The following is a 24,319-nucleotide window of genomic DNA, read 5'->3' as shown; positions in this document are numbered from 1 at the left end:
GGGAGGTGGGAGGATGCTGAGGTTGGATATATTTTAGGGCCATTAAGACACACTGTTGATAACAACCCTAGTTTGTAGTGTTCCCCACCCCCAACCCACGTATTAGTTTTTCATTTTGTAAGCGCCTTTCAGGTATAATATGCAGGGTATCTCTGGTGTCTAGTGTTACCCTCCCCCTTGGTCTCTTGATTAAGTGCCATCAAGGCACAATCTTAAGGACTTTTCACTAGTGTCTAGTGTTCTCCCATACCCACATAGTAAGAGTTATCCCTGCTGTCTAGTGTTCTTCCGAAACCACATAGTTAGGGTCATCTTTGGTGGCTAGTATTCCCCCCATCCACATAGTAAGAGTTGTTCCTAGTGACTAGTGTCTCCCCGACTCAGTGTTGCAGGCTTTGCTTGTTAATGTAGGGGGGGTGTTTGGAAGTATGACAGCCACCCCAATCCACCCAGACACACACACACACACACACACACACACACACACACACACACACACACACACACACACACACACACACACCTACCTAACCCCCAAATAACCCCCTACTGCTACCTCCTAGGGAAACACACACACGAACATGCAGACCTTCATGCTCACACACATGCTTACAATACCTGACTGCTAAACTCCTCAGCAGTTACCTCTACTGTGATAGATGAGCATGACCTTTTGTTCATTTTCACTAATGCAAATGGCCAGGAGCAGACATTTTGCTTTATTCTGTTGAGTATTTCTCTGAATCATTTGTCTGTGTAAATGTCTTAACTCATGTATTTCTGGGATGGAGAGCACATGGCTAATTAGAGTATGCAGCTCCCCCACAATGCCTCATTAGCATCTGGCATTGCCTCAGAGATATCTCACCTTTTTATACAGGAATTATTTTTTTCGTAAATATGTTATTAAATACTATAGGTTTGTGGATGATTTGATTTTTTTGTTGGAAGATGGTGAAGCTTTGGTAGATCAATTCATTTTAGATCTACATAATAATAGATTTTCGTTGAAATTTGATGGGTTTAAAAAAGGTGTTTCTATTTGTTTTCTTGATATTGTGTTGAATATTGTTAATGGTAAAGAACTAGTGACATCAGTTAATAGGAAATTTGAAGGAGGTATACAATATGTACATGGCACTAGTTGTCATCCTCCACATACAATGGAAGGTCTACCGTATGGAGAAATGGTAAGAATCTCTAGATTGTGCAATAATGAGACTGTATTTAAAAAGGAACTTATTTTATTAATGGAAATGTTTCATCAAAGGGGTTATAGTGATGAAATAATAACAAATAGTTATAAACGATTTTTTGGATATAGATGTAAAAAAGTTACTAACAATTTGTTCAATAGAGATTTAGTAAAGTATAATGATATGAATAATAGACAGAAAGATGTATTTTGTTACAACTTTTGGCTGTTTTAGTGGTGAATTGGTTAAAGTGATCAACCATTTTTGGAAATATTTTAGTTCTTTAAGTAGTGTGTCTTCATGGTTGAATGCACATCTTAAATTTTCCTATAGAAGAGGGAAAAATATTAAAGATTTTTTAGTAAAAAGTAAGTTTACTATGCCTATAGTTAGTATACAGCATAGCCTATCTATAAAGGGAACCTCTAGATGTGGCAAATGCAAAGCCTGCAATTTTATAGTTTCTCATTTTTCTTATATTAACAATGTCTATTTCAAAACATGTAATGTTTTTAGTTGTAATTCTGAAGGGGTGATATATGCACTTAAATGCCCTTGTGATAAATTTTATATTGGAGAGACCAAAAGGGCTTTTAAGGTTAGGCTTCTGGAGCATGCCAGGGATATTATTAATAATAAGGAAGAAAGTTCTGTGGCTATGCATTTTAAAAATTTTCACCAGAGTAAAAGTGAGGGGTTACAAGGTACTGTTTTGGAACAAATATACCATTCCTGTCATGTCAGTGTTAATATTAAACAAATTTTATTATATAAAGAAGCTGTATATATTTTGAAATTCAATACACTACATCCCTATGGTCTTAATGAAGACTTTAATTGGAGAGTATTGATTTGATGTAATGAATTTAACTAATTTATATTAATTGATTTATTGTATAATTGTTTTGTGATTCAGTATAAATTGAGTTCTGTTATTTGTAAGGTTTATACTCCTTGAAGGCTACGGCCGAGACGTCAGAGAGAGAATAAATTTGTTCCTGAAGTTGTGGATTTTCCTGTTGTTTTATTCGTTCTTCTGCTGGCTTTGGGTTGTTTATATATATATCTCACTGGGGTGATGCACTTCATCATATTGCAGCACAGTGGTAGGCCTGTCTTTGAATCAGAAATGGCACCAGCTTAAATATAAACCCCTATGTCACTAGATGGATTGCAAACTGGCTCAAGGACAGAACCCACATGGTTAGAATTGCTGGAGCCATGTCAGACTCCAAACCAGTTACAAGTGGTGTCCCACAAGGCTCAGTCCTGGGACCTCTCTTGTTCGGTATATATTTCTCGGAGGTACAGGCCAACACGGAAGGACTGTGGCTGACCAAGTTCGCAGATGACTGCAAACTGGGTGCCATAATCGACTCTCCAGCCGACACAAGCATCCTCCAAAAGAGCCTCATAGAAACAGACAACTGGTGCCAGAGCCATGGCCTCATGCTAAATGCCAAAAAGTGTATAGTCATCCCCTTTGGCAAAAACAAAGTGCCCACAAATTACCACATAGGTGGTAATCCATTAAGTATAGAAGAAGTAATTAGGGACCTTGGGACCCAAGTTGATAGCAATCTCTCATTTGACAACCACGTGGCCAAAGTGGTTAGAAAAACATTTTATATAGCACACCTAATCATGAAGGGATTCACATCTAGATCAGGGGAGGTCATTGTGCCTCTTTACTCATCCCTCATCAGGCCCATAATTGAGTACAATGCCCCTTTTGGGATGTACCTTACCAGACACCTGCAGCAACTGGAAAGACCCCAAAAGTACCTCACCAAGAGGATCAAAGGGCTCAAACAGATGCCATATGCTGCCCGGTTAAAGAAACTCCAGCTCTACTCAGTGGCATACCACCTGTTCAGAGGCGATCTGTGCCTGACGTATAAAGCCATGTCCAACCCGGAAGTAATGGACATGCTGCACCTCAGAAAATCCAGATCCCATCGAGCTACGCGCTTGAGATACTTGAACCTCAGCACTGAAATAAATAGGACATGCTGGAGGGACAGATTCATAACCCAGAGGCTCCCTTCACTCTGGAATAAAATCCCAGTCCAGGTTAGGCAGAGTCCCTCATTGACTCTCTTCAAGAGGAATCTTGATGAGTGGATGGGAGATCGTAGGTTTACCCCGGGTATCACTTCTGTGTCACTGTTAGACAGAGGCACAGTATACTAACCTCGAAAAAGGGCATAGCAAAATAAATTTAAAATGGGTGGCGAAAGCCAAACACATTCTGGCTAGGCTTATAAATGCCCTAGGGCAGATAGCCTAGTATGAACCTATGAACCTATAAGGTTCACTCCTTGTATAAAACTAGTGATACACTTTCTGAATTGGGCCCATTGTGTTTTACTTTTTGTGTTTGAGGTAAAAATTATAGTAAGTTTTTTTCTCTTCTTGCAAAATCTTCAAGCCTAAGTCTTAAGAAAGTCAGTGAAGTAAACTCTGAATTCATGGAAATTCTGCTGGAATTTGTAAACAGTCTGTACCTCTAATGTGACCCGTTGCTTCAGGACAAAAGGTTGAAAGGGAACTCAAGGCATAATTAAGCAAGTAACCATGACAAGTCTTCCGTAATATGTGGATTAACCATGACTGCTACTGCCGTGATTTATGGTAAATATAGGCAGTAGCTACACAGTGCGTTATCTGCAGGCCATCATTGTCACTAGTTTTATTCAATTAAGTTCTTTGAAAACACCTTTCCATTTTACAATCAAAACTTATCTTTTCTTATTCTGGCATCACAGCTCTGATTCTGTAGCATGATGGCTCGTTGACTGAACATTTTTATGTGCTGCATATGATTCTACCTGTGTATGTGACCACATATATTAATTTGTAAGTGTGCAGTTTATTTCACTTAAAGGGTTGAGGATATTTGCTTTTCTTGTCTCTTAGGATGTCCATGTCTTTTACTGAGCAGTTTGAGCAGTATTACAATCCATTTAAGGTGTACTGTCTCTTTGTTTGTATTCTGCATTGTTTTTCTAGTTTTTAGGTTTGTTATACATTTGAGATGGAAACCGCGGTGGTGCAGCGGTAGCGTTGATGCCTCACATCAAGAGGTTCTCCCGTTCGATTCTCGGCTGGAGCGCCTTCTGCGTGGATTCTGCATGTCCTCTCCGCGGTCGAGTGACATTCAAATGACATGCGTAGAATGGGCGTGCCTTCACTGTAGGTTGGGTATCGAGCTGGCACATCGGCACCCGTAAAAAAATCTACTGCCAATCATTAGCGGACCGGAGTTCCGCTGTGGCGACCCCTAACTGGAAAAATCCGAAAGCAGAACAACAAAAGTACAAAAACAAGGCTTATTATACATTTGAGAATTTCCTGCCTGAAACTTTTAAATGTGTGGGGTGATTGATGCCATATCCCATGAGGTAACTGGAGATTTTGTAGTGACAAAAAATCTCCAATCCCTGGGTTCTCTTCATCCTAGCCATGTGCAATGTAAGATAGAAGACATATGTCATAGATGTACTTCTTTTGAGCTAAGTAATTATTTATTGTTGTTTAAGGAATGTAACATTTTCCTTTATTTGATCAGTGCCCTTGCTATGCTTGATAAGAATCATTAAGCCTTTCTTTCAGAAACGTTTATTATCTGAAGCAAACACATCACTTTAAAGCATGACATGATGTGTTTTTTAGAGAATGTTTATTAATTTTAAGGGGTTTCTTTTTTTTGCAGAATGAACTTGTTTATACGGATATCATCAAGTTGTCAATAGGTGGAAGTACAGCAGATGGGCTGGAGGGAATGCAGCTGCACACACTAGGTATCAGCATGTTTTTAAGATTCTTGGCACTTGAAAGGGCTAATTAGCCATGGACTCCTTAATTAGTAATTTCTGAAATAAGCAATAAGGATGTTCTTTCACTGTGAGATAATATGCTTAATCATTTTACTGAGTTAGAGAGAGCTAATTCAGTAATGCAACATATGCCTTTTTTATGATAATCTTATTTGAATAAATATTTTCCTTTAGAAACTTGTACTAAATATTGTCATTTTATAAACAACATTTTTTCATTGAGCTCAGTTTTCTTGGAATTCACTATTTTTATAAGTTAAAATATCCCATGACCGTATTCTGAGATTTGCAAATGATATGTCATGAAAAATGTGATGAGTGGGTTACTACTTGGATACAAACTTAAAAATGTCTGCATTTTCTTTACTGCTGTCATATTTATCTCATTCTGCTCCTGATTGTCCAGTCCAGGTGTGACTTCCCCATTGTTTTTTCTTTCCTCCTCATCTTGTGTTGCACTGTCCTTCACTGATAACTCAAGGTTTTTGTGGCCAAAGTGCAGTGCTTTGCATGTTACAATATTGAACCTCTGCCATCTGTCTGCGTACTTTGACTTTCCAAGTTCATTTGACACTTCCTTCAAGCCTTCACTGTTGCAGTTATCTTGGTGCCTCCAGCAAAGAGGATGATGTTATCTTTTCCATCACACATCTGAAGTGAGCACCAAGGAGTACTGGATTCAGGATGACCCCGCTGTCCCTACTACTGTATTTGTGATTTCCCTTATTCCTGACCTCATTTCTTTCACAACAATCCTGCATTCCTTATCCTTCAACTTGCTGCAGGCCATTTCTCTAGTTTTAGTCTCAGATCCCATTTCCTTTCTTGCAACTAGCTGTATAATACCTTGTTAAAAGCATTGATGAAATCCTGGTAGACTGCATGTACCAGTACACTGCTATCAAGTTTTCCAATAACCCAGTCATAAAATTGGATAAAGTCTGGCTAAGCTTTCTTTCTGGTCATGAACTCTTAATCGTATATGGTGTGTTCTCCATAGTGAGTAGACTGAGGGAACTTTCTCTCCTGCAGTGCCTAGCCTGGCTTCTTTTTTTCTTTTCAGCTTTCACATTCAGGAGCATGAGTGACTTTTCTCACCATGTGCTGTTATATCACACACAGGGTGGGTGTGCCTAGCCTCATGCATTCACCAGTTGTTTTCTGCCATTCACACAGTTTGGATCTTGAGCCAGACATTTACTGTGGAAACTTTGCATATTCAATGCTTAAATAAATACAGGTATTTAAAATAATCATGCGTTTGCACATTTATTAGTTAAGACCTGCAATGACACTGTCTCACTTGTCTAGAACAGGAGCACAGTGTAAAGCATTGCCATAAATGCCAGCTTTTCAACCCAAGGATGCTGGAGAGAGACATTCCTTGCCTCTGTTATATCTTGTAAAACAGTGGTGGCTGAGAATATTGAACTCAAGAGTCAGGGGGATCCCTCACTTAGTCCCAGGCAATGCTAGATCACCACAAAGAAATGAGTTTAGAATGTAGAATCAGTCACCACTTTTTTGAGAACTCAACACTGGGATGGTCTTGCAGGGTTTGCCTTTTACCAGCCTAACTTTGATTAGCAAAGGTTTGAGCCAGTGCCTGTTTTCCACATGGGGAAATGACAAGAGGATGTGTGAGTACATCTTTTGCAACTGACTTCCATGTTATGTACCAAGGTGTAAACACTATCTTTCAAATGAGACGTTAAATTGAAGCCCCATCTGTCTAAGTTGATGGTAGCTTAGGTGGATTTAAATGATCTCACAACATTTATCAAAAAGAGTAGGGAAAGTTAACCTGGTGCCCTGCCCAAATTTTTTGTAGTCAAAATGAATATCACCTTGGGTGTACCCTGAAAAGAGGCCATTGGCCTAATGAGATTAATCTAGTCAACACAGTGTAAAGAAAAGAAAACAAAAAAAAAATCCTCCTCTAGTGGAATGATTGGAGCTTGCCCATGACTTGCCTGCACCTCTGGAATGGTTGCTTGAGTCCCCTGAAATGTGCTGTGTGTTTGCAGTCAGGATTGAAGTCTCTTGTCTTCTCTACAGGGTTCCCCTTAGATCATCAGGGTGAGAGATGGCTTGCAGGTCTTGTCTTTGATGTGAGGCAACTGTTTGACTTTTCATGGAACCAATCCTTCTGGGTTTATTCAGCTTTGTCATTCTTCTAGCAAATGTTCACCCCCCCCCCCCCGCCAGGTATCAGCCAAATGCAGGCCTGACCACCCAGGAGGCAGGATTAGGGCAAAATCTCCCTACCCTTCTATGCCCTGGGAAGGGGACATGGAGGATCCAGAGATTCTTAGCTTTGAGACAGGCAAGGACATTAATTTTTCTCCTCTGTGGTTTCCATTGTGGCTTGTAGCTATTTTACCTTCTCCATAGACATCTTTCTATGGATCCAGTGCTCAAGAATGATATTTTACAGCTTGAAAGCATTAATATACTGTTCCCTTTGCTCTCCGCAAGTAGATGTCCTCCACAAGCCCAAATCTTAGCTGAGTAAGCTCCTTTGTAAGCACTGTAGAGATGACTATTTTGTAATTGTTGCTGTGTAGTGCAGTCACAGAGAATTCAGCATATGTTCACCTTACTGCTTGAAAAGGAGTGTAAGATCCTGAACATGTTGGCAAGAGAGTATTTTCTTCTGCCATCTTTGGACTCAAATTCCACAGCTATGGCTCTGCTATCCAGCTTCCAGCATATGTTAATGAATCAAGCACTGCAAAAGCTTTCTGCCCTTCCTCATTTGGGTTGAAGGAAGGGTTAGTCAAGCCCATTACGGTGGCTTCTGAAGTGAACTTCCATTATTTATTTTTCTTTACCGGAGTAGTGCACTGATCTCAGTGGACCATTTGCAGGCACAGCCTATGTGAACAGGATCACATAGGAAATGAACAAAACACATTTACAGATTCAAGGATATACTATAAAAGATATACACACAGATGCAAAAATATGCTACAACATTTAGTTCAAGTAGCAGTTTACAAAGTCAAAACATGGATGGAAAATGGAATTATGCTTAGCCAAGTTTTTTTGGATAACATGTAGCCATAATAATTTAAATGGCTTATGCTACAGGAATAGCACCATATCATTATATAGAAAGGTATGAAGACATTAGAAGAGCAAGTGAGAATGGTTGCAAGAAAGGATACCATAGGGAGAAGACAGAGGTATGGAGAGAGATGCATGCAGAAGGAAGAGGAATAGAAAGGAGAGGAATTTGAGAGTTGCAAAGAAAAGAGGGAGGTAAGATGAATGAGAGGCAGTAAGTGAGGGAATGACGAGATAAGGAAGAATGAAATAGAAATAATGGGGTGTGTGAGAGAGCTCCAGGGTGCATGTAACATGATCTGTGTGAGTCAGCTGTGCTTTGTTTAGGTGAAGAGGATGTTCTTGAGTTGTGCGAAGTATGAGGACATCTGGATGTCTCTGACTGAGAGTGGAATGGAGTCCAATAGTTTAGGTGCTAGGATGGAGACTGCATGGTCAGTGAAATGAAGTTTTGTTTTTGGAGTTAGTAGGGTGGATTAAGATTGAGGGATACTTCTGAGACTTTATCTGTGTTTGTGTGGTAGGGGAGATTGGTGAAAAGTTTGAGTGAGAGGGGAAGATGTCTCATGAGAGAGGGCTTTGTGAATTAGTGATCCTCGTAGGAAGTTGGCTCTCAAATGTACTGGTAGCCATTTAGCTTTGGCAAGAGTTAGACACTGATGTTCATTAGTAGGGGAGCTAGTAATGAATTGGCAGATTTTATTGGAGATAGTTTGCAAGGTGGTGGCATTTTTCTTTGAGCCTGCAGCTTATGGGTAGTCCATACTTGAGTTGAGATAAGAGAACTATTTTGCCTATGGCAGCTTTGCCTGGCGTGGACAGAAGAGATGATAGCTTGTTTGCCCAGAACAGTAGTGTGTTGAATTTTTTGCACGTGTTTTGAATGTGTAGTTGAAAGCTAAGAGATTGGTCTAGCCAAATGCCAGGGTATCAGAAGGATGTAGTAGTTTCTATGGTGGTATTAACGGGTCTATATTACTGCATCGAACGAGCTGTTTACCCTGCGCCCTTTTATCGACACATAATAAGTTCATAAGTTCATAGGTTAGTACTAAGCTAACTGCCCTTGCGAGCCATTTTAAGCCTAGCCAATTATCCCTTGTGAGACTCAAACCTTGCACCTTGTGTTTGTAAGGCAAACACCTTAACCATTAGGCCACCCTCCACTCTCTGAATGGCCAGGGGAAAAAAATTGCTTGGCCATCATCTGGGATTTGCTCTTTCCTCCACTGTAGTGTGATCTCGGACTTGGTATATTTAGTTAGGGGGGTGTGGCGGGCGGAGCCACCCACTTCATACAGTCTGAATTTTTTTTTTTTGTATTAGCCAAGAGATTTTTTTCCCCTGGGAAATAATTTGCTTTTCTGGGCATTCAGGGTTTTTGTATTTCACTTAATATGTGTCAATAAAAGGGCGTTCGGTTTTCGATTTATGACCTGTGCTGTTCTAATAACAAGAAAAAACAATAAACATCATATCTGAAAAAAAGACTATTAGTGAAAGCATACAGCTTGCTCTAATCCACCCTTTCAGCTGTCACTGTGTTTGAAAGCTTCCCAGTGATCATATTCTCAATCTCAGTTTCTCTGTAGATTGCCTTAGTCCATTTTATTAACTTTTACTACTACCCTCATCATACCCCTCAACCTCCTGCCCAAGAAATTTGCACAAAGCCTATGATAATGGGGAGATGAAGGCCCACAGATAGGGACAGTTTTTAAATATTTCTCTTATCAGCTTAGAAAGTTGCTAGAGTAACAGATTTTGTGTTAACATGCATTTTTTGAAGGATATGAAGTCTGAAGCTCACTGCCTGTTATTATTTAGTGACTTCACTCATCAATGATTTGCCAGAAAACCACAAATTTTATGAGGGACTGACCAAAAATATGAGGCAGAAATCTGGATATTCTGTTCAAATGTGGACAGTTGAGAGGTATGACCCTCATTTTCTTTAATACTTTCCAGAGGAAGTCTCTTCTCACTGTTTTGCCAGTCTTTTGAAAATCAAAGAGGACTTCTCTCTTTCTTTCTTTCTTTCCTCTGTTAACCCTCAGTGAAATTATTTAGAGCATTCCAGTCTTTCACAGTTCCCTCTATGACCATGGGCAGTACTCTGATGCCAATATTTATTAGTGAGATTGGCCTGTAGTTCCCAATCTCAGCCCTGTCCTCTCCCCCTTCCATAATTACTGCCACCCTCACTCTGTTCATGCTGTCAGATAGTTGGCCTGATGGCAATATTCTCCTGTACTTCTCACTTAATATCCTCACAAAATATTTCCTCTCCCTCTGTAGAATTCCACTCGGAAGCTATCTGGTCCTTCCACCCTCTTTTCCTTCATTTTGTGTTTTGCTCTATTAATTTTCTCTGTAATGATGTCTGCATTTAAGCTTTCCCTTTGGTTCTATGTCACCTCATACCCTTCCTCGCTCCTTTTCTATCTTCAGTCTACTCATTTCTGTTACTCATATAACTTTTGGAAGCATCTACTAAATTTGTCTTTAATATCTTTGCCATCCTGTGTTGCTTCTCCTTCCTGACTACTCAAGATGGTTACATCCCTGTCTCCTGTTTTTATATTTCTTTGCCAAAACTTTCTCTGCTTCCTTTTGTCTGTCACACACCACTAGTCTTTCCAATACAGTTGCAAAGTTTCTTTGGATTTTGTTAGTTTTACTCTCCCTGGTTACTCCCTTATTGCTGCATTTTGCCCCTAAGCTGATCCCTGCTTTGACTGCCTTCCTGTATCACCTTCTGGAACATTGCTAATTTTTCTGCTTGTCTCTGTTTTTCTCTCTAGTTTTCTCTTTTGCCATCCCTTTTCCATGATTAGATTCCCCTTCATTGTATCTTTAATCTCATCCCACTAGTGTTCACCTATTAACTTATCTCCTTTTCATTATCGTTTACTGCTTTTTATAACAGTTTCCTTAATTTCTGCTTTGCTTGTAAGTTCTCTATTTGTGGTCTTGCCCATCTCCACACTAGCCACTCCTGTTCTTCCTCGATTATTACTCTTAGTACTACCATAGCATAGTCTGATGTGTGTTATTCCTACATCTCAATCTGTACCACTTTGTTAAGCATTTCAAACTACCTAATACTCTCTCCAGTCTCCTTGCTTACATAAGACAGTTTTTGTAAATGTGTACTCCCCTTTCTGTGGGTTTCACTTTTGTCATATAGCTACACATTCTCACTCACCATGTTTTCTTCCACATTTCATTTCATCATGTTTTTTTTTTTTTTTTTTGCAAAATCTGTTCCATTCCTTGGTCTGCCATAATGTTAAAGTTCCCATTCTATGACCTCCATATCTCTCTCTTCATCTGTTCTCTTGCTTCAAAAAAGTCTCTGTATAATTCTTTTCATTGCCCCTACTTTGAGCATTAGGTTTGCCTATATTCCATCTGACGCCTCTAATCCTTCACTTCCATATCATCCATCTTCTTATTTTAACCCTCCTCAGTCTCTACATTATGGCTTACACTCCTTTCTGAATACTTTCACCACCACTTCCCCACATTCAGCTTTGTTGTCAGATTCTTTTCCAGGGTATTGTAGGTTTAGTATTTTTCCCTTCTCTTATTGTTGACTCAAATCTCCTTTAGTAAAGTTTCAAATGTACTTTTTTTTCTCTATAGCATTTGAGGCTAGCTTGATGTTTCATGTGGCTATTTGTAATTCTTTCTTTTTCCTTCCTCCTCCTTTTATTGCGGTTCATTCCTTTCCCTCTAAAAGTGCTTTCAGATTATCTCTATTTCCCAAGTCTCCCAACCAAGCTGAAAAAAAATTGTTGTTTGGCTTAAGCCTTTGCCTGGCCCTGTTCTTACCTCCATAGAGTGTGATAATTTCACCTTCAGTATACAGCCTTATTTTTGTCTGGACATCAAACTTTCTTTTCTTTATTCATTTTGATCTGTTCTTGTATATCTTTTCTCCATACTTCCCCACTCCCTACTTATTCTTCACCCTGAATGTGGTCTTAACTTTACCATTGCCATTAATTTTTCTTTAACTTTTTTGTATCCATATTGTTTCTCTGTGTGTTGTGCATTTATTCTAATACAATACAGCTTAACCCAGAACTACAGTTTACAATATAGCCTCTAAATATGCTGTAATAATGTTTACTTGTTTTGTTTCCTTTGTTCTTTTAACAGTTCACTTCCCCCATTCAGTTCTTATCAGTAGCTCTGATGTTGTACTTGTCATTCTTCCTCACCTCTGGGTCTCGGATCCAATGCTCTCATCTGGATTGGACTTTGGCTCCATTTTCTAGACTTTGGATCCTAATTTTGAGCTCCTCCCTCTTCCAGTAATGCACCACTCTGTCCCTTTCCCTTCGGATCTCATTTGCTGCCATTGTGGTGAGATGGAAAATTGCTAAATCTCGAGCTATTAGGTAATTGTATTTCTTCTTCTTTTCTTCAAATGCAATTTTTTTAAGCCTATAAGTTTTTTCTTCTCTTTTTAATGGTACCTTCTTCCTCTGTTAAGAAATTCACTGTTACTTTTCTTTTTACTTGTTTTTTTCTAATACAATTAGTATTATCTAAATCCTGGGTTAGCCACAGGTGCTCCTCACAGCTTCCGCTATGCCTGTTAAACTAGCTAGTTTCTTTTGGGATGCTTTCTGTCTTTTGTGCAGCTATACCTTTTTCTGCCTCACAGCAAGAGATTTCCCTGTTCTGTACTGTCAGCAGCAGAGATTTATGTCTCCATAGCTGCTTTTCAGTTGGGTACTGCTGTCTATATCGTTTTCATTTGCATTATTGTTTTCCTGTCTTCTTCTGTTGTACTTTGAATATCTGGTTTCTCACTCCTAGTTTGAAGTCTGTATGTCAGCCGTTGCATTTCTAGACTTCTTATCCATCACAATGTACACTCCAATTAAAGGATATGGAGAAGAAAAGGGTTGAAATTGTGGACGGGAGTGAGTAGAGGACTTCTAGTTCTGAAGAAATCCTTTTTGAGGCCAAATGAATATTAACTATGCTATTTCCTACTGTATTATATTAAACATGTAACTGTTATTTTATTTTGTTCTGTTCCTCAGTCTACTGTCAGTTCCAGAAAAGCACTGATGGGTATGGTTGACCTTCTTTAGTTTTCACTTGTGTTTTTATGGCACTGTGACATGCTTTGGTCAGTGACATTTGCAAGTATGTTTTTTGGAGGGGGACAAAGATCCTCTGTGCTTGGTGCAGCCCTCTTATTTTGGTTTGAACTTTCCTGGTGAGCCGTGAAAAGCAATAACTTTCTTATGTTTATCGGACTTAAATGCAGAGTGATTGGAGCAGCTTCATGGTGTCTTTCCTTATATTGCACTGGTTTCTTCAGGGGCTCACACCCCCTCCATAAAATGATGTATGTAAAATAAAAATCAGTGTAATGATGTAACGGAACCAACAGGACATCCGATCCTAGCCCTCAGATCCAAACATCTTAGAACCTCCTCCAGATCCAAAGCGTCTCTGAGATCCTACAGGTCTGGTCTGATTGTTTTTTCCCTTTTTTTTTTTTTTTTTTTCAGATCTGAGGTATTTGGATCCTAGGACCTTCTCCAGATCTAATGTACCGCTCGGATCTGACAGGTTTTGGACCAATCAGGTTCTTACAACTTACTCCCATTCCATTGGATCTGAGATATTCAAATCCTAGGACTTCTTACGGAGCCAAAGCATTACTCGGATTCGACAGGTTGGGTCAGTTCAACTTTTCCTATTTTCATTGGATCCGAGGTTTCGGATCCAACCTTTTACAAAAAAAAAAAAAAAAAAGAAGAAAGACAACCCTTATGATTTTAGCTGCTAGCTTTCTTCTATCAGAGGATCCCAAGCCTAGGATCTGACAACTAGCTAGCTGTCCAGAGGAAGCTGAGCTATTCCCGGGTCCAATGCTTTTGGATATGGAGCTGCTGAGAGGTTGCTTATTTCTTAGGATCCAAGACATCCATCATATCTGACTGTGGCAGTGCCTGGTGTGTGTTCAGTTCCTGCTGTGTTGCAGCTCTTCCATTGTGCAGTGCTTGTGCAGAATTTCCTGAACACAAACACGTGGTTCTCTTTTTGCCTTCAGTAAGCATGGGAAAGAGGAAAGGAAGAGTTGTCCCTTTTGCTATGCAGGCAGGTCCTTTGGTGCTGGCTTTCAACACTGCCTGGGTGAGTTTTTGTTTTCACTTATGCCTGTATGGTTTCGGGATTGCATACAGATCTTGACTACCTTTCTTTTTGCTTTGACTCCACAGGTTTGCTCCTTGGGACTGGCTTTCTTATGGCTCAGAGCATGGATTTACCTCGGAGACTTACACCTGATTGTGAGTGGCAGCCAGCTCTATGCATATCAACTGTCCAGATTTTTGCTTCATGTTTTTGGTCTGTTCCTTATAAAATCGTTGGTTTTCTAGCAAATCCTCAAGGATTGAAGTCAGTTCCTCCTCACTTAATCCACCAACCTTGGATTCTGGATCCAAATCCAGACCTACTGTCTCACCCAACAGGAATGACCCACTCAGATATTCATGACCTCAGAAAATTCATGCTAATACAAAACCTGTTATTCTAATAGCTTTCCAGGTTTATAAGAACAGTATTTAAAAATTGTCCTTATTTTTGAGCCTTTCTCCCCGTTATTTAGAGCTTTCTGCAGATTTCTTGCTCTAAGAAGTTGAGAGCTATGGTCATCCCCACGAGTTAATTGTATTACCCTTGCCATTGGGGTGGACTTGGGACATGGGGATGTTGCATTCAGTGGGTCCACACTATTCCTAGATTTATCCCGTTCACATGGGGGCCTCAGCTGGGAGGTCACTTTCCTTTTCTTGTGCTAGGGTTTGGGCTCAAGCCCTGTCCAGTTACCCTAAGAATCTTGGCTTGTCACTAGAGAAAGTCCCCCCCCCTCCAGTGGTCACGCTCTGCCTCTTCTCTGTATTGGCCAAGATTTGCTTCTCTTTCAGATGGCCATGATCTTCAGAATAAATTTGTTCAAGGGTTTTCCCTCTTGGAGAAATATGAGTATGAGTACATTCCTACTTCTTCATTGGTCTTCGCATGGAGGAAAGAAGGATTCTGTAAATTGTTTGTCTGTCTCTGTATACAGTTTAATGATCATTCCCCTTACCCTCCCTAGCACGTTTACAAGAGCTTAACTTGGATGCTGCCATGTTGAAGTTATATACTACCCATACACTTCACTGGGCCATACTATGTCTTAAGGTAGAACTCCCATATTTTCCAAAATTCTGTCTACAAAGGATCGCAAAAGAATTCAGAAACAGCTAGTCCAGGTATTGTCATTAGGAGACATGAGTGCAAGTAGTTCCATGATTTTAAACACCCCCAAGATCTTTTCTTACCCTTTCTTGGTGGAAATTAATTAATTATTTAACCAATGTGCCTTTCGCCATAACTCTTTGGAAGACTTCTAGATGATCTCTCTTCACCAGTTATCTTGGTTGTCCTTTTCAAATACTCCCAAGAATCCCTTCTGTCCTTGTTAGGGAGGGCACCCTTCATCTAATTGCCTCTGAGTTATTCTCAGATGTACTTGCTCCATGCCGCAACATTTTAGGTATCCCTCAGGAGTCCTTGTTTAATTTCCTTTCGACTATATCATTATATGGCTCAAAAGAATGGGATTGCAGACTCAGGGTTATAGATAGTCTTTTAGTGATAAACCTATCAGCATCTTAAGGTATAGCCTAGACTCTCCAACTCTGGAGACATTGGAAATCAAGTTTTCTTCCAAGTTAATTTTGTGATTATTTTCCAATAAGGATGTGGTCCTCAGTTTAATCCACTTATTCTAAGTCCTATTCTAAGTATTCTAAATTTAGAATGCCTTACACTTCGATCCATCCTTTCTGTTCTGCACAAGCTTTGATGTCTGTATTCAATGTGTGGCTTAGATAGACATTAAAACACAAAAATACAAAGACGTGCTGGACTACTCTGTTTCCCATTGAGAGCGAACCACCTTCCTTTCAGATTACCTCAGCCTTCAGAGTCTTTACTTAATACTGGGTGATCAAGGTACCTTACATGTTACTTGGAAAGACAACCAATGTGATCATATAGAATTGGTTAACTTCCTAATTCTCCAACTAGATACCAGTTGTACTAGTGAGGGTTTTCTTACTCTGTATTCACCCCTAAACCTGACCTTTATGAAAATCTATCCAAATCAATGCCAGTTTTCATTCTTCTAGCTCATCTAGCTAGCAATTTTTCCTGTGCTAATCTCTTCTTTAGTCCATATGTCAAAATGGCCTATTCTCATTATACTCTTTCTTCTTCCTTAACATACACCCAATATTGTAAATGTATTTGATGGCTACAGAGATGGAGGACACATTGCTGGACAACTGCTGTCCTCTCGTCTTTATTAAATGCAATAATTCAGGATGCTGTCCAGCTATAGTGGGAGTGCATATTTACTGAAGAATGGTCCAACCACGTAGCATTACCCACTAGAGCTTCCAATCTGAACAGTGGCCTTTTTTCAATGTCTGCCTCTGCCATCTATCCCTCTCTTCTCAATCCTTTTTAAAAAAAAAGGCAAGTTTTTATCTACTGTTAAACTTTTAACTAAGAACTACATTGATTTTTCCAATCTGAAAAAAAAGTTCCTATCTCTTTACGACTTCTAGATTATGTAAAACTTTCCTGTAAGAAATCTTAATGTTAATTAGAAGTGTTATCTTGAGCCTAGGATAGATTTTTCTTCTATGTTGTTTTAGACTGTTTATTTTGTGTATTGCTTATTAATATACTCTGTGAGTCATCCCTCTTCTTCGTTGGCATTTATGGTTATCCTTCAGTAACTAGCACAAAATCTCCTTAAAACTGACAAGCAACTGGGATACGAAATCTCTTTCCTGGAAGATATTCCACTTGGTAGCAAATACCTTTGGCAAATGAGTTCCAGACCTTTAGACATTGTTTGCCAACCATCCTCACATTATTTCTGTTAAAAAGGGGGTATCCTTCCACACCTATCCCTCTTTATTTAACCTAATTAATCAGAGTCCAATAATAATCATCCACACTATAGCACAAGACCAAAAGTGTAGAACGTCTAACAAGCTACATGTGAAGTTGTTCAATCTCGCCATTCATTCTTCACTGATGAGTTTGGAGCCGATCCATCAGCTCCGACACGGCTGTTAGCAAAGCTCAAGATTTACCAGTAGCTCTAGACCAAGCCCCTTATCCCATGATGCACTGCCGGAATTACCTCAGATCTAGTTTGCCACGGCATGGATCTCAACGGTTCCAGTTCGTTCGAGCCTTTTTTGACACTTTTTGACACTTTTGCAAGTTTTTTTTCGAAAACTTCTTTACCTTTTATAGATAGTTAGTTACATATTGAGCTCCTGTAGTTGTCTCTTTAGACCCATTCCCTTGGTGATTCTTAGTTTATCATATTTGTAGTGGCCTCGTGTTAGGCCAAGTTATTCAGTGTGTGTGTTTCCTTATATTACTATAGTGAGCGTTATGCTTTTCATAGTGCAGATAGTGTGCTGTTACACATTTAGTAGAGTTGGCCTTCTTTTCCCAGGCCATTGTTAGAGTGTGCTCTGTATTATAGTATTATTTTGAGACTAAGGATAGCTTTAACTTTTAGGCTGTATTATACTGTTGGCCCCATTTTTCTCCGGCCATTTGTTAAATGGTGTTGGTTAATTAGAAGTGTTATCTTGAGCCTAGGATAGATTTTTCTTCTATGTTGTTTTAGACTGTTTATTTTGTGTATTGCTTATTAATATGTCTGAGGAAAAAGACAAGCACCCAAAGTCTGGATTTAAAAAATGTCCAGATTGCGGGCAAAAGATGTCGCTCACTGATGGGCATGTTCAGTGCGTGTATTGTTTGGGTGCGGTGCACTTGCAGGAGCCCTGTAGCATTTGCCATTCCTTTTCTTCAAGGGTTCTTTTAGAGAGGAAAAGGCAGCTTGTGGATCAAGGTTTGCTGAAGCATCCTTTTACTGAAGCTTTGTCTGACCAGGATGGGGCCAGCAAGTCCTCTAAATCATCAAAATTATCTACTGATTCCAAGGCATCTAAAAAGTCTAAGAAAGTGGAGGATTCCGGGACTTCAGCTCCACAGCTGTCTGAGCCAAGTGTCTCTTCTTTTCGGAGCCGGCCCACTGTTTTGGTGCCGGTCTCTGAGAGACCTGTATCTCCACTCTTCCAGTCGGCACCTTCGGTGCACTTCTCTAGATTTTCTGTCAGCCTCTCAGATTTGGATATGGACCGATTGGTGCAGAAGCTCTTACGGGCACCAGGCCTTGCCAAATTGTTGTCGACTCCGACCCCAGCGTTGGAACCGAAGACCACCATTCTGGATTTGACTGCTCCTTCTCCGCGGAGCCGGAGGGGGCCAACCTGCTGTTTCTGGAGCCTTTGGAGCTGAGACCTGCTCCGGTGTCATTGGTTCCATCTACTCTGACGTCCTCGGCACCAACCGGGGACTCTAGGGGCCGACACTGCCCTGTTGGGTCCAGGGAGGATAATCGCACTGACTTGTCAGTGCCGACTCTTCCTCTCGGGGCCTCGGCTTGGATGAGCTTGGCTCCTACCTCTGGTTCGGAGCCCACGGCCTCAGTGCGGGAGGGAATGGTGGTTCCCTCACATCCATCGACTCCTTCTTATCGGAGCCATGATGCTTTCGGAGCCATGAGGAGAGCCTTTCCCCAAAGACATCCTCGACACCAAGTCTGGCCTCTTTTTCCCCCAAAGTGCCTGTGTCCGCTTCTGCCTCCATCGTCCAGGCCAAGCGTAGAGACCCTGAGCCTCAGGTAGCCCCACAGGGCGCCCCTTGCTCTTCTGAGACCTCCCCAGAGGCTCCCACTGAGGTGGCCCCAGAAAGAGATTGTGTAAGAGGAGACACTTGGACTCCCCACAGGAGTCTTTGACATCTGATACTGACTTGGATGAGTCAGAAGGGTCCCCACGATCCCCCTCTGAGGATATCTCCTTTGCGGAGATACTTGAGATCCTTAGGCAGAGGGGTGATTGGCAATCCAAATGCCCTACTGAGGATGAGTCAGTTCTCCTAAAGGCTTTCGGGTCTCAACCTTCCACCTCTTGGGTGTCTCCGCCCTTCGATGAGCTCATGCAGCTGGTCTCTCGAAGGGCGTGGGAGTCACCGGAGTCCATGGAGCCTTTCCCTCGGAGGCCAAACAAGTTCATTTCTGTTCCCGTAGATAAAGATTTATTGTCCAAGGGAGTCCCTGTTGATGCCATGGTGGTGGCGGCGGCCACCAAGAAGGAAATGTCTGAGACTTCCTCAACGATCCGTCCTCCTAACAGAGAGTCCAGGATCATGGATCAGTATGGGAAATGCATGTTTAGTTCAGCGACTTTAACACTCCGATCCCTGAACTATTTGACCCATTTCACCAGACTGCAAAGAGATCTCCTTAAGGAGTTAGGAGATACTCTTCAGGGTACTGTAGCTGCAGGGGCTTCTGGCAAAGTTTCCGTCTAGCTCGCTACCCTAAATTCCATCGTGAACTCATCCCATGCATCTCATATCATATGCAGCTGAAGGGACGAATCGAGCCGCGGGTACAGGAGTTGTGCTAAGACGACATTCCTGGATGCACTTGTGTTCCTTCGCGGGGCCCTTTAAGTCTTCATTTGTGAACACCCCTTTTGATGGCTCATCTCTTTTTGGGCCCAAAGTGAAGGAAACTCTCATCAGATGTGAGCAGGAGGGAAAGACGCTGAATGCCGTCAGAGTCCATTTATCCACCCCTACTCGGCCTTACCTGAAAGGCCAACGGGGAGGGAAAATGTAGTTCCGAAAAGCCTAAGGAGCCTTTCAAGACACATGTGGTCAACCCCCCTCTAGGGGCAGAGGAGGGGGTAACAATGGAAGACGCCGCTATCGTGACAGAGGGGGTCCGCAACACCAGGGTGACAGAGATCACTTCTCTGGTCAACCTTATCAGCACTCCTGAAGGGAGACCTGACTGTCCTGCTTTGGAGGCAGTCAGGGGTCACTTATCTTTATACCCAGACACCTGGTTAGATATAACAAATGACAGCTGGGTACAAAGTATTATTTTCAGAGGGTATTTCATACCGTTCTTCACCCAACCCACGCCCCCAAGTTGAATCCCGGACATTCCACACAGTTACAGGGAACAAGCAACTATAGAGGTCCGCAAGTTGCAAGAAAAAAAGAGTCATCCAGCCAGTCCCAGCAGACCAAATAGGATCTGGAACTTACTCAAGATTCTTTTTGGTTCCATAGAAAACAGGGGATTGGAGACCTATTTTGGACCTCAACAGACTCAACCAATTTTTAAAGAAAGAGAAGTTCCGGATGGTCACACTTCAGTCAATACTCCCCTTTTTAGAGAGAAACAATTGGATGTGCTCGATAGATCTGAAGGATGTGTACTACCACATAAAAATGGCCAGGCCATCCAGAGATCATTTGTGTTTCCGGCTGGGAGCCAATCATTATCAGTTTTGAGCCCTGCCCTTTGGTCTCACTGCAGCCCCGAGAATGTTCACCAAATGCATGGCAGTGATCACGGCTCATCTGAGGTGTCTAGGATTCCAGGTGTTTCCGTACCTAGACAATTGGCTCCTTATCTCCACCACCAGGCATCAACTTATTCAAGCAAGAGAATACACTCTGACACTTTGCCATCACTTAGGCATTACAATCAACTCAGAAAAATCTGCCTTGTCACCATTGCAGTATATTGTCTTTATAGGGGCAGAGTTAGACACTTCAACCACCACTCTACGACTACCAATCGAGAGGGTTTTTCTCCTTCGCCTTCATGTCAACTCATTAGTGTCGAAGGACAGAGCACCAGATGCAGAAGTCTTAAAAGTATTAGGTTTGATGGCTGCAGCGATCTTGGCCATACCATTAGCAAGGATGCATATGCAGATTCTTCAATGGCTGCTGTTCACCCAATGGTCCTATCAGGAACTTCCAATGAGTCATATGATTTTGATTACAAACTCTTGCAAGAGAGATCTCCAGTGGTGGTTGATGCCTCTTCATGTAACTATAGGATGTCCCTTTGTTTTACCCCCTCCAGTAGCCACTGTGATCACAGACGCTTTCCTGATAGGGTGTGGTGGGGCATTTTCAGGGAATGACCGCCCAAGGCACATGGACGGATTAAGAGTCACACCTGCATATCAGTGTTCTAGAGATGAGAGCAGTACTTCTGGTGTTGCAGTTCTTTCAGGACTCTCTTCATCTAGGGACGATTGCAATTCAGACAGACAACACGTTGGTAGTCTGGTACTTGAACAAGCAAGACGGGGCCAAGTCTTACCCCCTTTGCCAAGAAGCCCTCAGAGTTTGGCAGTGGGCTGTCTTCTCCCAGTGGTTTCTGTTGGCAGCGCACATCCAAGGGAGATCCAATGTGATAGCAGACAAACTGAGCAGGGCAATTTTGTTGCTACACGAGTGGTCCCTCAAACACGAGATTACGGACAGGATTTTCCGCAAATGGGGCCAGCATTGCTGCAATCTTTTTGCCAGTCACGTCAACACGAAATGCAGAAATACTTTGCCCTGATTCCCCCTCCGGGACAACCTCTGAGAGACACACTCGTACACAATTGGTCCCCCGGTCTCCTGTATGCATTCCCTCCAATCCCTCTTATACCCAAACTTCTACAGAAAGCAAAGTTGCTGGGAAGGACTATCATCCTCATAGCCTCACATTGGCCTCGGCAGATTTGGTTCCCATTTCTTCATCATCATCTATTTGCGGATCCATGGATTCTGGACCCAGTTCCAGACCTTGTGACACATCCGTCGGGGGACCTCCATCCCTCATTGCAGTCACTGAAGCTCACAGCTTGGCTGCTCCAGTTCCCCTCATAGCCAGGCTTCATGATCATTCTGATGAGAATAGACAGATCCTCTTGTCATCTCATAAGCCATCCACCAGAAGACTATATCTTAGTAAGTGGAAGAGATTTTCCATATGGGCTTCTTAGCAGAACATTGATCCTTATCAAGTCCCTTTGATGTCCATTTTAGAATTCTTGACTATGATTTTTAATGAAGGAGCTGCAGCTGCTACAGTTCGGTTCCAGTTGGCTGCTATATCTAACTTTCATCTCAGTGTCGATGGGCTAAACATAATGTCCCACAAGTTGTCCAAGGCTTTTCTCAAAGGGACCTTCCACATGAGGCCTCCAGTGAAAACTCCTTATTCTCCTTGGAATCTAAACTTTATGCTGTCTCGCATGATTCTTCCCTCATTTGAACCAGCATCATCTTGTGATCTCAAATTTTTATCATGGAAAACCATATTTCTGGTGGCTATTACTTCTGCCCGCAGAGTGTCAGAACTTCAAGCTTTATCTATCAACCCTCCTTATTTGATTTTTCATGCTGATAGAGTATCTCTTAGGACAAACCCCTCTTTTTTGCCCAAAGTTTGTTCTGAATCCAATATCAACCAAGTCATTGAGTTGCCAGTCTTCTTCCCTAACCATTCCAACAAATTAAAGTACATGCTGCACAAACTTGACATTCACAGACAGCTCAGATATTATTTGGACAGAACAAAAGATGTTAGAAAATCAGACCAGCTCTTTGTGTCTTTCTCTGAAGACAGAAAAGGTGGACCAGTGGCTAAAACAATGCTTCTAAATGGCTATCTGATTGTATCACTTTTGTTTATTCAGCTGCTAATATGCCCTTTCTCGACAAGATTAAAGCTCATTCTACCAGAGCAGTTTTTACGTCTTCTGCATTTCAAGCCAAATTGCCCCTTGATAACATTTGTGCTGCAGCCACTTGGTCTAAATCTCATACCTTTATTACTCATTACATAGTTGATAAGGCCTCCAGGGACAGGGCTTCCTTTGGGACTACGGTCCTGAAGAATGTACTCCCATGAACCACCCGAGATGGAGGGTGCTAGGGACACTACCCATCAGTGAAGAATGAACGGCGAGATTGAACAACTTCACATTAAGAAGTTATGTACTTACCATAACATTCCATGTGAGTTGTTCCATCTCGCCTTCATTCTTACATCCCTTCCTCCGTCCCCTACCTGGCTGATAGTTGACCTACAGGCTGGTCTCATCCTGGTTATTCAATCCTTCTTTTCTCTTGGGAGAGTAGTTCTCTTAAGGGATATGGTACATGCAGCAAACAAGATCTGAGGTAATTCCGGCAGTGCATCATGGGATAAGGGGCTTGGTCTCGAGCTACTGGTAAACCTTGAGCTTTGCTAACAGCCATGTCAGAGCCGATGGATTGGCTCCGAACCCATCAGTAAAGAATGAAGGCGAGATGGAACAACTCGACGTTATGGTAAGTACATAACTTCTTATTATCTACCCTTCCTCATAACCGCTTGGGTTAAGAATCCCTCTAGGTTACACTGACCAAGAGATTACTGACTACGTTTTTTGCTGAAATTTTTCAAAATGGCCTGTAATTCCCTCATCATCCTACAGCAGCTCAGACAGATTTAGGATTATTGCATCAAGCCTTCTGCCTTAGCTTCTATCCATGTTTTTTATCTTACAGTCACTGGGTCAAATGCCCCTTCCAGTGTGACATATTAGTATTTGGGGGCATTGTTTCCAAAATTAGAGCTTTCTTTGGTCCGACATTGCTCCTGCATATCCTTCTTTGGTGGCCTCCCAAGAATTACGCTGCTGGGGATTCTGATCCATAGGTGAAGAAGAATGAAAATGACAACATCAGTTAAAAAAGTTTATGTACTTACCATAACGTTCCATCTGTGTTGTTCATTTTCATTCTTCCTCACCTTCCCTCCCAACCATCCTCCAGCCTAGTTATACTTAGGATATTTGGAGGATAATACAGTCTTCATATTCCAGGTTTGAGCCTTTATATTTTCTTTACCTGTCCTGTTTTTTGTTTAAAATCAATAGGCAATAGGCAGCAAACTCAATCTGAGGAGATAGGGACAGTGTGGTGCATTATGGGAAGTGGGACGAGCTTGAGATTGTGGCTGAGCCACATCTGAGCATTGGATCCAAGACCCACAGGCGAGGAAGAATGAAAATAAACAACACAGATGGAATGTTATGGTAGGTACATAACTTCTTTTTTTCCCCTTCTTCTGTTCCTCAAATAAATATCACAATTTCCATTTTTTTAGGATTTTCCCCTTAAATGAAGAGTTTATTTGTCTGGTAGTTCCCCTTCTATTGTTTTTTAGTTCTTAATGTA

The 24,319-nt window shown here is 41.4% G+C and overlaps 1 protein-coding gene across 1 annotated transcript in view; it reads left to right on the top strand.

Annotated features, from left to right (window-relative positions):
- Positions 1 to 24,319, top strand: part of DNAI1 (dynein axonemal intermediate chain 1) — a 2,249,827-nt gene that overhangs the window by 1,832,614 nt on the left and 392,894 nt on the right. The window contains exon 15 of the mRNA XM_044077834.1: positions 4,912 to 4,999. Coding sequence (XP_043933769.1) covers positions 4,912 to 4,999 — 88 coding nt within the window. The remainder of the gene's footprint in view (positions 1 to 4,911; positions 5,000 to 24,319) is intronic.

Source organism: Protopterus annectens, chromosome 1.part1 (genome assembly GCF_019279795.1).
Source record: "Protopterus annectens isolate FY-2018-M chromosome 1.part1, PAN1.0, whole genome shotgun sequence".
Taxonomy (NCBI): domain Eukaryota; kingdom Metazoa; phylum Chordata; order Ceratodontiformes; family Protopteridae; genus Protopterus; species Protopterus annectens.
The sequence above is the reverse complement of the archived record's forward strand: the minus strand, read 5'-3'. Positions and strand labels throughout refer to the sequence as shown.